The sequence below is a fragment of the Cynocephalus volans genome, chromosome 5 (genome assembly GCF_027409185.1).
Source record: "Cynocephalus volans isolate mCynVol1 chromosome 5, mCynVol1.pri, whole genome shotgun sequence".
Classification (NCBI taxonomy): Eukaryota; Metazoa; Chordata; class Mammalia; order Dermoptera; family Cynocephalidae; genus Cynocephalus; species Cynocephalus volans.
This window is the reverse complement of record NC_084464.1, coordinates 150,536,329-150,553,819: the sequence shown is the minus strand read 5'-3', so window position 1 is coordinate 150,553,819 and position 17,491 is coordinate 150,536,329. Positions and strand designations below refer to the sequence as shown.

Below are 17,491 nucleotides of genomic sequence, written 5' to 3'. Positions count from 1 at the left end.
CTTCCTTCAAGAAGCAAACTGAGACTTAGAATTAAACTAAAAAGCTAATTTGTTCTTCTTCGTTCAAAGTATCTGAAGAGAAAGGAAAGCACTTAACATGCTACTCTCTCTACTGAGTTCTTCTAAAGTTAAAAATAATTATGAAGTCACAGGGAGGAGTTAGATGTATTAATTCTGTGCTGTGTGTGGATTTTAGAAAATATAATTAAAATTCACATATTTCCTATGTAAAACTGTTTTCACATAATCAGGGTTTTGACATTTTAGAAAGGTATCTATAAAATAAATGCTCTTTATGATAACCCAGGCTGCAAACAAATGTTGCAAATACTGATAAAGATTTTACTTAAATTTGGCTTCACAGAAAAAGATTTCATGTATTATCCTTCCGTGTTTGTAGTGAAACTCTTGACTACTTAATCTTTTTCTTCCATACTATTTTTTAGCTTATAAGCTAAAATCATAAAAAATATCTAGTGTTTGTATAGCTTACGTGCCACTTTCACACATACAGTCTCACTTGACAGAATTCCTATTCTCATCTTTCCTTCTATCAATGCTGCCACCGGCAATTTCTTGCCCCTGTCTCTCATATCTTTAAAACTAAAAGACACCAAAATCCTCAGCCTAAATTTTCCTAAATGATGAATGTCATAGATTAAATATATTCACAAAAGTAAATAACAAACAACGATAGCCAGGGACCCAAATTAACGGAGTGTGAGATAGGAGATCAGAATAAGTGGCAATTATCCTGCAGGAGCTTTCTACAAAACAGGTACAAGCCACATGGAGTAGGTGAAAATGAAATGGAGATTGAAGATGTGATTCCGTTTTCATCCAAAAATACACTCATTCCCGAGGCAATATGTGGTTCTTTGGACTACTCTGAGAGCGGCACAAAGCGTCAGGTAATCAGGAACAATTTTACTGAATGAAAAAAGTAAGACCAGAAAAAAAGGTGGCTGAGATACCAACTAAGTACAGGGAAAGAATTATTGGAAACTTGAAAATTAGCCACTCAAATCTATCCCTGGAGATGAGCCTCTGTTAAAAGTTAAGAAATAGTTTTAAATGATCACCAGCGGACAAACTAGTCATCTAAAATTTGCAGACAGCCAGTATACAAACTGCCAGGGCATTGACTTTGACACAAAGGGTTCGTACGTTTGGAGATTTTTGGAGAAGTGGATATTTAGCCTTTAAGAATACTTAGAATAAAACTGAAATGAGCATGCAGCATTAAATATCTAATTCGAATTTTAAAAACCATAGTCAATGTAACTAAGTTTCATCTTGAGTCTTATACAAAACCCCTAAATTGTTTGAACTCCAAAAAGGGACCCATGAAATTTCCAATAAGATGCATCTTGCAAAATCACAGCTTACCTATTTACAAATTTATTGCCCTTTAGTAACAATTTGTAGAGACATGTGACAATCTTTCCTACATTATTATCCTCCCAGAATATTTTATCTATTACATTTCTTCTTACTAGACGTGATAGCATATTGTGGCCAATGGAAGAAAGTAACCATAGCATCTTAATGCTAAATAGTGTGAACTTCACATAAAGTCTCTGAACAACCCAGTGGGGACATTCAGGTGGGCAATCCACGTGACAGCACCATTCTACAGATGGAAAAGTTAAGAATCAGGAAGCTTAAAATAACTGACCTAAAGACAACAGCCTGATTTATAAGGGAAAAATAAAATAAAGACAATCAAAATAGCTTTTTGGTTTGTGTAGATAAACAGCCACTTGCCTAAATTTTTGTTTTCTGCTGAACATATAACATTTTAGGCCAGTAGCTTTCAAACTTCTTTGACCTCAAGCCACAGTAAGAAACACATTTTATATCACAATCACACACAAGCATGTATAACTAAACCGAATTTTAAGAAAACAAAATTTACCTTTACTAAATATTGTGCACCCTAATACTTTCTATTATATTCTTTTCTGTTTTGCTACTTTTAAGAAAATGTTGTAGACTCACTAAAATGATTTCATGATCCTCCGGGTCATGAGAAGCAGTTTGAAAATACCACTATCAGTCCCAAAACTCTTGATAACTACTTTTAAAAAGTAGTTAAAGTAAAAGATCAGAAAAGTAAAGATTCCTAGAAGAGTCTCATCAGTTCTTTTCTTTTTACCCAGAGTTATTCAAACAGGAAAACTGAGAGGGGAAAAAACATTAAATAACATCTGTCCATTTGAAACATTTGAATAGACGCATCTCTTTCTCTCTGGGTAATAAGAGGCAGAATTCTAATAAAAGTGGAAGGATGTTATGGGAAATAAGCTACACAGGAAAAATCATTCTAAAACAATTTCAACACAGAATCCCATTTGTGCAAGTTTTTTACACTATTTTTTTAAAGTTCCCTGTCATTTTTTATTATTCTAAAAGTATTTGAATATCATTTAATGCAAGAAGTTTAACATGGGGCATATTATAGTGATATTATTTGCCACTGGGATGATGAACAATTTTGAATAAAATGTGATCCCCTCTTTATTTGACCATGCTCATTTTGTAATTATTAGCCAGGCAGTAAATAATCCAGCAAGGAGCAGTCTCATTAGTGCCCATTGAAATTCAGTGGCATTAATTTGCAATAAAAGAGCTGAAAATTAAATGGAAAAGAAAATAGTTTCTGGAGTCCATCATAAGGTTATGGAATCCACATCATATCAATGCCTTCCTTCATATCAAGTAGTTTAAAAACGTATGAATTAGACTTAATCGCTGTATTTTGTTCTCCCATTTGAAAAAAAAGAAAGAAAAGTGGGCAAAAGAAATCTTTCTCTTTCCATTTTAACCCTGAATTAAAACAAGTAAAACTAACTTTAAATGTGCCAACTTTTAAAAGTTTTGTTCATTGTCTGTTAAGTAATAATTCAGACTGGACCTGCTTGGCTGTGAGATGCTCTAAATTCCTCTAAAAGGGTTGAAGGTACATACTTGGAGAACCCAATAATTTGCCCTTCAGTATCCTCTGGGGCCAACCTGCACCTTAGCCCTGTTTCTCTGCCATAAATATCTCTGGGAATAGATCACTGAACAGAAAATGGTCCATGGCTTGCAGTGCAGAAGAGGCTTGGGCGAGGGCAGGAGGCAAGTCCTGACAACAGCAAAAGTCGGGAAATACCTAACTCAGCATCCAGCCATGTGGGCGCCCTGACGCCTCCCAAACCCGGTCCAGGGTATCTCTGTTCTGTGGACACCTTGGGCACAGGTATTCACCAGAAGCGCCCACCTAAGCCCTCACAGGCCCACCAGGAAGAGGAAGGGGAAACTGTCAAAGGGAAAATAGGAGGGAGGGAAGAGGAAGAAAGAACCACCTCAGCACTTAAGTTAGGAAGTGTTCTCCTGTGTCCTGGACTGCCAACGCTTCTTCCACAGCGACTGCAAGGTGCAGAACTCAGCTGGGCCCGCGCTCCACTCCAGGGCCATTCTCTGCCTGGTAGGCCAGACATGTAATTGAGCAAGCACAAGATTATCTTAAAGCACTCGTGCTTCGATATGGCATATCTGGAACTCACGGGACACCTACAAACTTGCTGCTGTCGGAAGTCACATGCCAGCAAAGCGCTCCAGTAGGGACTCAGCCAGCTAACTCAGAAGCCAGAAACTTGCTGGGACTCACTCAACTCCTGTCTCTCTTCTGAGTAACCAATTCAATCCTAAAGGCCATGAACACGGGAGGCAGACGAAGGGGAGGCAAGCGAGTGACAGGCATCGCTTCCCCCAGAACCATCGTCCTCATGAGAACCTGCGGGTTTCCAATCCGAAATTCTAAATGAAATTTTGCGAGCAAATTAAAACAAAACATTAGAACAATAAATCATCATAAAACTCTCCTGAGCTCCCCGAACCCCAAACACCTCCAGCTTTAAATAGCAAACCGGGGCTTTGCCTCGTGCACCTGCACCTTAAGCGTCGTGTGTGTTGGCGTCGGGGTGTTTCCCGCACAAAGAGCCGCTGCTTCGCGCGGGCTTCAGGCGCGCGGCCTTTCGGACCTGCCCCCTGCACAGACGTAGGGCGGCGGGGAACTATTTTGTTTTTAAAACTGTCCGCGCCGAGAACTTAACTCTCCGGCGCCGACTCCACACGACCGTCCCCGAGCTGGGCCGCGCGCTCGCCCCGGGCTCCCCGCGCGCGCCCTCGGGTCGTGCGTCTCGCGGCTCCCGCAGCTCCCTCGGCTCCCGCGGCCGGGGTGCCCGGCCCCGCGTCCTGCGGCCTCCGGCGGGCGGCGGGCGGCGGGCGGCGCAGTCCCCGGGCTCGCGGGCTCCCTCCCGCCGGCCGCGCGGCGGCCACCCCGACGTGGCGCGGGCGCGGGTACCTGTAGAACGCGGGAGGGCCGGCCTCGCGCACGGCGTAGCCGCTCGGCTCGTCCTCCAGGTAATAGGGCACCTGCTGGCCGTGGGGCTGCAGGAAGGGCGACAGCTGCTGCGGCGGGTGCAGCAGCACCAGCGGGCTCGGGGACACGCTGTTGAGCGGAGGAAAGCCCGCCAGGCCGTTGGCGCCGAACGCCTCGGACCCGGGGCCGTAGGCGAGGCCGGACTGGCCGTAGACGGGCGCGGAGGCGGCGGCCGCGGCGCTGAACTCGTACGCGGCCCCCTCGGGGTAGTTGTACACGGCCGGCTTGCTGCTGTCCACGTACACCTCGCCCAGGGGCCCCTCCAGGGGGATCTTGAGCTGCGGGTGGTTCAGGGGCTCCAGCTCGTTCGCTTGGATCTGGTGCAGCAGGGCCATTCCGGGCGCTTTGGTGTGGAAGGTCATGGTCAGTGGCCGCGGGCAAGGCGCAAACCGTCTCCCCGCGCGGCAGAGGGCTCAGCAGCCGACGGGCCACCTGGAAAAAGAGCACAGCCCGCGGTTAGAGGCGGCGCGGCGCAGGTCCCGGCGCGAGGCGAGCTGTGGCCATGGCCCTGTCCCGGGAGCCGGCCGGTCCGCTGCAGCCGCGCGGCCGGACGCGAGCGAGTCAGCCCGGGCGCGAGCGCGCTCCGCCAACTCCTGGCTCCCGGGTCTCCAACTTTAAGTCCTGGTCCCCCCAGCTCATATGCACTACAAAGGTGCTGGAAGGCGGCCAGGGACTGTTGCCTTGCACTGACATTGGCTTGAACATCACTCCAGGCACAACTCGTTTTGGAGCGAACCCAAAGAGCAGCTTCCCTGAACTTTACTCGTCGCTGCTGGATGGAGGCTGAACTTCACTTTAGGGGGGCGGGGGCGCAGAAGGATCTCGTAAAGGTGCCATAAGGGAAGACGAGGCTGAAAACAAACGCGGAAGACTAATCCCAGGGTCGACTTTCTCTAATGTGCTGTCTTATGTGCCCCGTGCCAGACTCCAATCTATCTCTGTTTGTCTCTCTTTCTGTTTGATTCACTCTCCTGGTTGGCTAGAAATATGTACTGTGTACATAGAATGACCCTGGGCAGGACTACTCTGTAACTGAGATATGGCAGATAGAATGGGGTGCGCGGTTGCATACGCAGCCAGCCACAGACAGCTATATTTAGCGGTCGCGGGAACTGATAGGAGGCATCTGAGGAGAGGGAGGCAGAGATTCAAGGTGTATATGTAGGAAGAGCTGCATTTTGCAATCAGGAGAATGCTGCTGAACCTCAGTTTACTCATCTGCAAAATGCTCCCAAAGTGGTCCCTTCCAGCCACAGGTTCAGAGATTCTCCAGCCAGACATGTACGTTTATGTTGGACCACAGTACTGTACTTGCTCCCATTAGGAGTTCTCATGTGAATGATGATTCAGAAAAACCTTTGGTTAGGGCGCACATGGGTGTTCATGCCTTCCACAGGTTATGCAACCAAAACTTCAGGAAACTAAATTGGAAATGGGACCTTTTCATACAAAACATAACCTCAGGTCATTAACCAAAGCTTTGGCAATTACATTACATCATTTGTCTAACCAACAAATTTTAAAATGTATTTGTGCATTTCTGTTCTTTAATCCTACAACTGGACCTTCTCAGTTCACTTGGGCTAGGATATGCAGAATCAAATATCCGGATGAAAAAGAGATAGAAAAAAGTTTTTAACTGAATTAAAGGCTAACTAAGCAAGCACATACACTCACATATATATACCTATTAATGAGACAAAAGATATGGTAAGTAAATCATGCATCTATAATCTCGGATAGTTTATACTTTGTAATAAACTTCCTTTGCTCCTGCCAAATAGACTCGGATACAACTATTAATACTTTGCTTTAATTGCTATCCCAAACACCCAATAGAGTACCTGACAAAATGTTTATGGCATGTATAAATGTTACCAATAGTAAGACTTTTAAATATATTATACTAATAAGTACAAATTTTATTTAATTCTTACAAAACAGAATATTTTTGGACAATAATCAGATGCAGCTGATTTAATGGGAAGCCAAAATTGTTTAGTATTAATAAATATAGATTATAAGCAAAGAAAGGGTTAAAAACACATTAGGTGAATCACAGATATTTCTCTTTATGGCCAGCAACCATTACTTTTCAAAGCAATTTTTTACAGATGATTTAGTTTCCGTAAATCACACTTTCAATTTTCAAATGCTTTTTTAAACACATGCAAAAGCACTTCATAGGGCTCTTAAAAGATCGGAACCTGCCAAATTATATACAAATGGCACAAAGAATCCTACAAGTCCTGAAAGAAAAAGGAGACACAGACATACCCCCATGGAAAACAGCAGTCCTCATCTCCCTGCTAGGATACAGACACTGACCAGAAAGGTAAGGTGCTTTCTCGAAATGCTAGAGCTACAGAGAGAGAGAGAGAAATCAAAACAATCCTACCCTGCTGGATCAAGAGCGTCTTTCCAGAAATGTTCCATGGGCTTGTAGGAGTCGAGGACCGAGACAGTGGGAAGGAAGGAAGTGTGCTCACATGTGCGAGTGGCTCGGTGTGTGAGCGAGGCAGAGCATGTGTGGATGTGTTTGTGTGTGGAATGGCAGGGATTCGGTAAGCAGCCAGTAGGCAGGGCACTTGGCAGCCCCTCCCGGCAGACACGGCAGCTGGGCTGCTGCACAGAGATGGATGAATGGCACTGGGAAGTGAGGGGAGACTTGCTGTCTGCTCATGGAGAGCACTGTGGTGCAGCTAGAGTGAGCGTTACTGGGGAGAAGAAACTCCAGCCCCCTCTGCCCCTTGCCCTTGAAGCATGGAGAGTGTCCCATGCTTTCTGCTGCCATCCTAAGCAAGAGGAAAAACAGGCTTGCTGTAAATCATAGTCTTATGGCTAAAATAGAATGCCAGTCAAAAGTGTATGGATATCAAGTTTACAAAATGTGACATGGGCGGTTTTTCCTAAAGAATATAATTTAACAATAAAAGCCTTCTGGGATACACTTGGATCAAATGCCTTGCTGGCCCCAGCCCCCAGTCTCTGAACAGACACACTATTGCCATGCCTCCGATTGCACCAGGAAACCAGACTTTGGAATAAATGTTTTGGCATTCTAGGGATGTGTTTCCAGCTGAAACGTAATACTCCTCCACCTAGTTAACCAAACCCACAAACCTTTCCACAAATAGCTCAGTTGACTGCTTTTTGTAAACACGTGAAAAAATATATATTATTAAAAGCCTAGGAGATGAAGATAAGACAAAGGTGGGTACCTTTGTTTTAAACTAATTTTAGGCTTTCAAGTTGTACTGGTATTGGTCACAGGGAGAGGTCTCTCATTTCCCAATGGTGCCCACATGGATCCACCTGGTCCTCAACCTTTCCCTTGACCATGGTACTAACACATGTAATGTAAGGTTCTCCTACTGTGCCTGCACCCAGGGTACCAGGACACATGATGCCTAGTGGAGCCTTTGTTGCCAGACATTAGTCACCGCTTTGGGTATTGAATGACTCTAATCACAATGCCAGGAGTGGCCAGTCTCTGGCCCAGGGACACTATGCAGTTTTACCAAGAGATTTATGACTGGCTCTTGAGACCAGTACAAAGAAAGAAGTAGAAAGTCATAAAAATGTTAATGATGTCATAACGCAAATCTATATTTTTGTGCTTTGAAATACCCAAAGTATTGTGGTCTTGGAGCACAGAAGAGCTCCCACCACACCAGCAATGACAATAAATATTGAATATAAATAAGTATCGAAAAGAAGGATGGTTACCCTTTGTTGGTGACAGTGGTGACTCCTGTTGACAGTGGAGAATCCTGATGACAATGGCTCTTACCAAATGTCAACAATGGCCACCCATGCACTAGGCCGGTCTGAAATAAAATAGGAGTATGCAAGGAGGGAAGAAAGGACAGGAGAGGAAAAAAAAGAAAAGAGAGGATGAAAGAAAGGAGAGAGGGAGAAAGGAAAGGGAATCTGCGAACATGTGCCTTTAACACAGGAAGGGTAAGAAGCTTAGCTATCTCCTCGTAGCCTTTGATTATTCAGAAACTTACAATCCAAGTGAGTCCAAGATGTTCAAAAAATGCAGTTTTCTTGACCACTTTGTCTCCAGCACTGTCTTTCACACTCTCCTTGGTAAGATTCATCCCCGGTCTGGGTGTCCGTGGGTGGGAACACAGGCCGCACTGTGTCAATTTCCTTCTAGTGCCTCTAGCGACAACTTCACGCTTGGTCTCCCGCTCTCTCTTCCTTCTCTACGCTCTCACGCTGGACACACACACCCGCCGCTGTGACTTGCTGGCACTTCCAAATGAGAAGCGTAAAGTCTCCTTCTCTAGCTCCACTGCCAAATGTATCTCCAGACCCACTTTTCCAGCAGTCCCCTGGGCATTCTGGCTTAAGTATGAGTCGTCATTTTCTTTCCCCCAAACATGGCATTCCCCTCAAATTCCTTATGTCTGTGCCTAGCATCACTGTGCCTCCAGTCACCCGGGTTAAAATCTCAGCATTGTCGTTGAGAGCTGACTTTCTCTTGCCTTCGCTACCTGATCAAGGAGCAATTCCTGACCACTTTAACTTTGCAAACTCTCCCTCTTCATCCCATCTCTGTCGCCCCCTTTCAACCCCTCATTCCCTTACCTGTTGTAAGAGCCTTCTAAGGACATCTCTGCCTCTTTCCTCCCCAACTTCTTCCTAGATTCTGCTGCCTGTTTATTTTCTTGGCTTCTTACAGTGCTTCAGGATTCGTCTTGTCATAACCCGGCTCCACTTTTCACCCAGAGCACAGCTTTCCCAGGAGTTGGTCTTCTTCTCTGCCCAGAACCATCCTTTCTAGTCTATCTCCTATGACTGTAGCCTATGCTTCAGCCAAACAAAAACTTGACACTCCAAGAACTCAAAGTTTTTCTGATTACCCAGAGCATTTCTTCTTTTCTGCCTAGGACTCCCACTTTCCTGGCTTGTCAGAGAAAAGCATACCCAAATGCTACCACATTCATAACGCCTTCCTTTATTCCCTACTCGAAGGAAATTTTCTCTCCTCTGAACTCCTGTGGCAGTTCTCATGCATTTATCACATTCCTCCTTGAATTAGAGTTATTTCTTTCTTTTTCATCCCCTCATCCTGCTCAAAAGCTCTTTGAGGACAAGGTCTGGCTAGAGTTATTTGGGAATTCTAAGTGCCTAGCACTGTGCAGGGTCAAGTTAGGTCATCAAATATTGGCTAATTTATTAATCCAGACACTTAACAGGATAAAATAACATCACATCTGCCTGGATAATCATCTCTAAAAGCTGACTTTTCGTGTGACATTCTACCATTTTTAAAACTGTTTTTGCTAAGAAATTATCTTCGTATCTTCATGCCGACTGGGGCCATAAAGTCAAAATTCAAATTCGTGCAATCTCGATGCTTAAGCCTGCAATTCTTGGCAGCATGATTCACAAGAGAGCTCTGAATTTTTAGTTCGTAACCAGATAGTACTATGACCAAACATAGCTCCTCTCTAGCTCCATTAAAAGCTTTTTACATTTACAAAAACATTATTCCTCTAACAGAAACATGAAAGAAAATAAATGTGGAAATATCTCCATAATAGATTATACTACTAGAAATGGTTCCTTTACTCTGAGATGTGAAGGTTTATCTATGTTCAAACTGATCATAATACTGATTATAAACGCTGTCTGGGAACTTGTTTTTGAGCATTTATTTGACATCATTGTTTCTCTTTAAAGTGGAAGAATAATGACTTTTTTTTTAAGTTTCTGCTCACTTTAAAGATAGTTTAGTTGTTTGTTTTAAGGGTTTTTGATTAGCTCCTGGACTTTTATCATCTGACCTTGGATTTTTGTTTTTGAGGGCAGAACTTAATAAAGTGAAATGCACATATCTTAAGTGCACAGTTTGATGAGTTTGGATAGGTGGATATAACCATGCAACAACATTGCAATGGAAGTATAGACGATTCCCATCAGCCCAGAAAGTTCCCTTTGTGTCCAGTCTAGTCAACCCCCAACCCTATAGGCAACCATTGTTCTGATTTCTATTACCATAGATTTAGTTTGCCACCTGGCTCAGATGATCGTTTACAAACTGGAGTGCATAGACCCCATTTCCCACCAATGACACAACCAGCCAGGGGCTGGGCATGTAACTTTACCAGCATCAAGGTACAGAGCTATCTTCTCAGTCAGGCCCCTCGTCCCAGGATGGGGACCCTCAAAGATATAGAATTATATTAACATTATTCATGGACTTTTTAAGTGTCACACAGGCTTTCAACATGATCAAATGTTACCTATGCCTGAAAAGATACTAGTTAACAAGAAGCCAAATGGAATCAGCATTCTTTGACATGTTTCTATACAGCTGTTTTCCCCCACTGCCACTCTAAGGGAAAAAGGCATGATTTGTAAACCAACGATCCAGCCAAAGACCCTTATGGTTACAAAACCTGTGACTTCTGATGCCATTTTCTGACTTCCTACCCAGAACTTGAGAAAGATAGTTTGACTTTTTGGTTGTCAAGCAGAATGGCTATTCTTCATTGTGAATCAATAAATTATTTAAATTTAATTCACAGCTTAATAGAATTTAGTAAGTTTCACGTTATATTTTCTTGGAAAACTTATTTTTTAAAATATTTTGGAATATTTTTCTATAATTCACCTGTATTACATATAGCAGAAGACAATTTAGAAGGTACTTTCACTGTGCCGTGAGTGATACAAGAATTCCAGTTATTCCAATTATTGTTACACTGTGTCCCTCTTCCTTCCTTTATCTGTTGTTTAATTGAGAAATCTCATTGCCAGCTTAGGGTATTATTTCTCTGGGGACAGCAATATCCAGATTGTGCCTATGTTCACTTAGATTCAGATAGTCTTATCTAATGTTAAGAAGGACCTTTATACACACATACACGCATGCGCGAGCGCACACACACACACACACACACACACACACACACACAACATAATCAACCAAGAACCATTCTCAATTTCAGAATCAGGCCTAGCCAAACGGTTATTAAAGAAAAGAAAAAAAAAAGGAGATTTGTGCATTTTGAGCCTTTTCAGGTCTTTCCTCCTGTTTTGAGCCCACAGCTCCCTCCCACTCTTCCTAAGCATGCAGGTCTCCCATGCTAGCACGTGCTTGTCCCCTCTCCTAACCCCCTCAATTACAGTCATACCGAGTTGAAGCAGTAATACGTTCATAAGCATGCCAATGAATGACTCGTCCATTCAATTCACTCAAAAATTCTTGATGATCTCTATTTACCAGGACCATTTCTATGTTGGGCACTGTCTTAGTCATCTCGGGCTGCCATAACAAAATACTATAGACTGGGTGGCTTCAGAAACAGCAATTTACTTTATCACAGTTTGAGAGGCTGGAAATCTGAACTTCGGACACCAGCATGGTCAGGTTCTGATGAGGACCCTCTTCCTGACTTGCAGATGGCCGCCTTCTCAATTTGCCCTCACATGCCAGGGAGGAGGAAAAGAGAGAAAGAGACTTCCTCCTCTTATATGGCCACAGTCCTGTTAGAGTATGTCCCCACCCTTCTGATCTCATTTAACCTTAATGACCTCTTAAGGACCTTATCTTCAGATAGCATCACATTGGGGGTTAGGGCTTCAATATATGACTTTGGGGGACACAATAGCAGGTACCCCCAAATTAACAAAACAAAAATCTCTGCCCTCACAGAGCTTACTTCGAGGGGTTTGGCGTTCAGTCCTACTTGAATGGCCCCTCCTGTTCAGGCTCTTCTGAGAGCACCTCTTCCTGTGCCTGCCTTCAGGGATCAGTTCTCTGCATTCAGCCCCTCGACCCTCTTCTCTCCTCTACACTCCTTCCCCTGCATGATCACAACCACTGCCAGGGTTTTAAGTTTCATCCATACATTGAAAACTTCAAAATAGGAATCTGAAACCAAGATCTATTTCCTGGCTAAGAGATCCACATTTCCAGATACCTATTAGACATTTTTACTTGCACGTTTATTCATTCTATAAATATTTACTGCGTATCTACTGTGTACTAACCATTTGAAGCTCAACTTGCCCAAAATAAACTGATCTTTTCCCCACACCTGCTCCTCCTCTGTTTCCTATTTCATCAAATGGCACTACTGTTCATGTAACTGTACAAGCAAAAATATCCAGCCCTCAGCCTTGAGTAGCTTTCTCATGCTTTATATTTGATCTATTACAAGTTTTTATTTGTCTCCTTGATATCTGTGAGTCTGCTCCCTTTCCTCAGCCGCACTATTAGTTTCAGGCCACCCTCTTCTCTTGGAAGGTCACTGCCTCCATCCTTTTGCTTTGCTATCCATTCTCTGCCCTGGAGGAAGCATAATCTATCTCAAGAGCAAAAGAACTTGAACTATTATCCTCATTTCTCAAGAGTTCCCACCCTCTGCCACAGGCACTGTGCTCCTGCCATATTGGATTATTTCAAGTTCCCAAACCATTTGGACTCTCTTTGGGCCTAACTATCCAAATATGTCAGTTACTCTGCCTGAAACCTTTTTTTTTTTAATTGGTTCTGAATATTCATTAGATACAAAGCTGATTGTCACCCCTCGTGCCCATGATGTGGGGGCCAGATCCATACTGGCACTATGCCCATTACCACAAATTGCAGTTGTACCCCATGTCCCCCACCCAATTATCCCCAACCTCCCTCCTCCTCCTCCTTTCCCCCACTCCAGTTTGTATCCCTAGGTGTGCTCTCTCCCTCTGCAAGTCCAACAGACCACTGTGGTCTTTCTTTCCTTCCTTCTTTCTCTCTTAGCTCCCACATATGAGTGAGCACATGCGGTATTTATCCCTCTGTGCTTTGCTTATTTCACTCAACATAAGTTTCTCCTGGCTCATCCATGCTGTTCCAAATGCGAGTATTTCATTCTTTTTCATGGCAGAGTAGTATTCCATGCTGTATATATACCACAGTTTCCATATCCAATCATCCATTGATGGACTTTTAGGTTGGTTCCATGTCCTGGCTATTGTAAACAGAGCTGCGATGAACATGGGAGTGCAGGTATCCCTTCGACATGATGATTTCCATTCCTCTGGGTATATACCCAGAAATGGGATTGCTGGATCATATGGAAGATGTATCTGCAGTTGTTTGAGAAATCTCCATGCTGTTTTCCATAGTGATTGTACTAATTTACAGTCCCACCAACAGTGTAGGAGTGTTCCCTTCTCCTGAAATCTTTCTCCTATCTTTTTTCATCTGACTTACTCCTATTCATCTTTCAAGTCTCCCTTGAGACATCACAGCCACCAGGAATCTTGATTTCCTGTGTGCCTCCCCTATGAATGCTCATATCTCCCTAAACATTCCCATTATAGCCCTTATCATGCTGTTGGATTTCTTATCTATTTCTCTGTATCCCTCCCTACCCCACCCCCACCCCCCTCCACACACTGGCCTGTAAATTCAAAATTGGGACACAGGGACTGTGCTTTTCCAAGTCACAAGTCCACTGCCTAGTTCAATGCCTGATGCATAGTTGGCCCCCCAAAAATACTACTTGAATCATGAATGTTTCAACCTCTCTCAGACATCACACTTGCATTGTTAACTGACTCCCTCAATGACTTAACTCAAAAGGAGTGACTAGAATGTCTGGAATTTAGAAGCAGAGCTTGGAGAAAAACTTAGAAACAGATTCAAATTTTCTGAGAACTTAATTTCCTATCACATAATGGACCATTACATGGTTCCTTTATGAGCTGTTGACTCCGAAATCTTCATTGTACATATAAAGAAACTGAGGCCCAGGAAGACATGGGAGACTTGCTGAAGGTCATGCAGCTAGAGGAACTAGACTAGAATCTGGATCTCCAAACTTACAGCACATCATTATGCCCAGTCTCTCTGGGTAGATACTGCATTCCTTCTTTTAATGTGAGCCATGCACAGCATTAAACAAATTAAGGCATAATCTTGGTAACTCAATGAGCTATTCTTAGAGTCTTGAAAATCCCCAACTCTTTGGAAAACACAACAAGACTGATTCCACATTCCCAAATCACTGGTAAAGAAATGGGGAAAAGGATATATATATCCAAATATATCCAATTTGAATTGGACTTTTTAGCTTAAAAAAAATTAGACATGTTTTGTATCTGCTAAATGTACAAACTTGCAAATATAACATCTTTAACAAAAAAAATTAATTGTTTAACCTTACTTGATACATTTTAATTTCCAAGAGAATCTCATCTGAAAAACATCAAAGCTCCTTTCCATTGTGCTATGATACTTATCAAGGAAACCACTTTATGATCAAAAAGTGCTAGCCTTCCTAGAATATCATTAGCCTCTTAAAAGAATTAGAAAGATTATTAGGAATAACAAACACTCAAAGATTCAGAAGAATTTAGGGGCAAACTTTTGATTGATTGTTGAATAAAGACATTACTTTTAGTGATTCTTGCCAGCAGGTTATCATACCATGAATCTACAGGGAAAAAAAATAATTACACAAACTTTTATACCAAATGATAATAAATAGCTAATTGTACAAATTCTAACATGTTTCCCTTTTCTCCACTGTGCCCTTCCTCTCCATTTCCTGTCTCTTCCTTCCTTATCATGCTGTCAAGCCCATCTCTTCTCTGAGGTTTTTCCAGGCCTGCCCTTGTTCAACCCCTATTCAACATAGGCACCCCATGGAGAGCCAGAATTCTAATTGAAATTCACAGCAGGAGAAAACACCTGACCAGCCAATGCACTTTCTCATGCATGTGTGCTCTCATCTCCCTGAACCTCCCTTTCCCCCAGGCCCAGCCGCTAACACTCCCTCCTCACCACAACTTTCTCAGGCCTCACTTTCATAGGGTGCCTAAGAGTTCAAGTTTTACAACTTCTCACCCCCAAACTCCCCAGCCCATTCAAATTCCATTTTGCTCAAGGCCTTAATTTAAGCCTGCTGTTTATAGGAATATATCTGATTGAACGAATTTCCATTCCTACCTCACATGTAGGTATTTGAACTTTTAAAAGGGAAATCTGATTAAACTAAGGAAATCCCAATTTGTAGAAATGCAAAAATAGAAACAGAAAAACACAGGACTTGGGAGAAGGTATCTCTATGCAAAGCATATCCTCTCATTTTTTCTCAAGAGGCTTAAAAATCCAACACAGAATGAGCTGTAGCAAACCATCCCTTGGTTAGCTCCTAGAGTGCCTAAGTAAATTGTTCTCGCGTCTTAGTAAGGATGTGTCCCTCTGACCCTCACGGGGATCCTCTTTGTTCTTGTGTAAGCAGTTAATAATATATAATAAATAGCACAAGCAGTGCCTGGGGGTAGAGTTATGGCTTTCATAGAACACGTTCCATAGCAGTCAACTCAGAGGAGCTAATAATTTTCCCAAAGGAAGACTGAAGGTATGAGTATTGCAAATACCAAAAATTTCCTCCCTTGCTACTTACAATGACAGAGACAGAAAACATAAAAAGTAATAAAGTCCTTTTCTAAGTGCTAGTGTAAAATACCCAAAAGTTTAAGTCTAACAGTTCCATTTCCATTGGCTTATCTTTCACGCAAAATGTGATCTTTGACCTCTTCTGACGTGACAACTTAGCTTTTTCAGGATGGGAATAAGACTGGCTAAACTAAATATAGTTCTTGCTCAATCAGTCTGCTTATTATTAAAAAGAAATGCTACATTCATTCAAATGAATGTTTCCCAATCAGCCCAAATTCAACCTTCACCGTACACTTAACAGACTTTCCCACCTCTGCCCACCATACCCACTTACTATTTTGGATAACCTAGCACTCGCTAAGTGGTAAGTAACACCTGCATCCCCAGACTCTTCACTTCGTTTAAAGGAATTTCGGTAGAAATTCTGAACCATAACCTCATAAGCCCGAGCCTGCACTCCTTTCAGATCTCGCTCACAAGGGCTGTGATAGCACTGTGTATATTCTTGAGAGTTTTATCACCTCTCACCCCAACCTATAGGTGGGAAGGAGGGAGGTTGGCAAAGGGAACCAGATTGCCTGAGCTTCCTTGCAAGCTGTGTTGATGGTGAGAAGTATTTCACTCCAAACTACTGCAGTATGAACATGACCATCAGTTTCGGGCTTTTCTTTCAGATTGACTTGACTAAAACCAAACATCCATTTTAGAGTTGAATTCTTTGCTGATATCTCTCTTCTAAGGCCTCACCAGAAGCATAAGGCAAACCTTGATAGCTGTTAATTGAGCATCTACCATGTGCTTTACAGATATCATTTTATTTTAAAATTTTATTTCATTTATTTTTAAGTATATAATGAATGCAGTTTGTGTTTTAAACTTCAAAAGATATGAGGGGTCCTCAAAAAGTTCATGGAAAGATTCATATTATCTTTCAATTCCATTTTTCCATGAACTTTTTGAAGTACCCTCATAGTTCCAAAGCCATTTTGGGAAAGTCTCTTTCTTCTTCTGCCTGCCACCCACCAGTTTCACCCTCTCTGGAGAAAACCGATGTCACCAGTTTTTAGAAGTTTCTTTCCAGAGTTACTCCATGCACATGGAAGAAAACACATACACACATACTTCCACACTCTTTTTAAAACAACCAAACAGTAACATGCACCCTGTTTTCGTGGCTTTTTTTTTTTTTTTGGTTGTTGTTTTAATTAATAATATATTTAGATATCTTTCTATTTCACTACATAAACACCTTCTTCATTTTTTATGACTGCATACTATACTGCTGCCTGGAGGAATCATCATTTATTTTACCAGTTCCCTTTTAATGGCAATTAAGTGTGTTCCCAAAATTTTGCAGTTACCAACAATGCTACCGTTAGTAACTTTGTACATAAGTCAAGTTTTGCATTAGTAAATATGTGCGATTTTAATTTTGGTAGACGTTGCCAAATGCCCTCATAGTAGCCATATAATTAGAACTCCCACATCCTCACAAATATGGTGGACCTTTGAACTTTTTGATGCTTTTCAAAATAGTATGAGTGAGGTCGAGCATCTTTTCACATGTTTTAGTTTGACATTAGCTCTACTGCCTAGAGTTTGTATGACTGTTGACAAATTAATGTCTTTTAAATGCATCTATAAAT

The 17,491-nt window shown here is 42.4% G+C and overlaps 1 protein-coding gene across 1 annotated transcript in view; it reads right to left on the bottom strand.

The window, feature by feature from the left end:
- ESR1 (estrogen receptor 1) overlaps positions 1–11,708 on the bottom strand; it is a 294,637-nt gene extending 282,929 nt beyond the window's left edge. Inside the window, exons 1-3 of the mRNA XM_063098375.1 lie at positions 11,584–11,708; positions 4,877–5,217; positions 4,352–4,841 (exon numbers count right to left, since the gene is read on the bottom strand). Of these exons, the coding sequence (XP_062954445.1) occupies positions 4,352–4,841; positions 4,877–5,217; positions 11,584–11,708 (956 nt within the window). The remainder of the gene's footprint in view (positions 1–4,351; positions 4,842–4,876; positions 5,218–11,583) is intronic.
- Between the last annotated feature and the right edge of the window lie 5,783 nt (positions 11,709–17,491).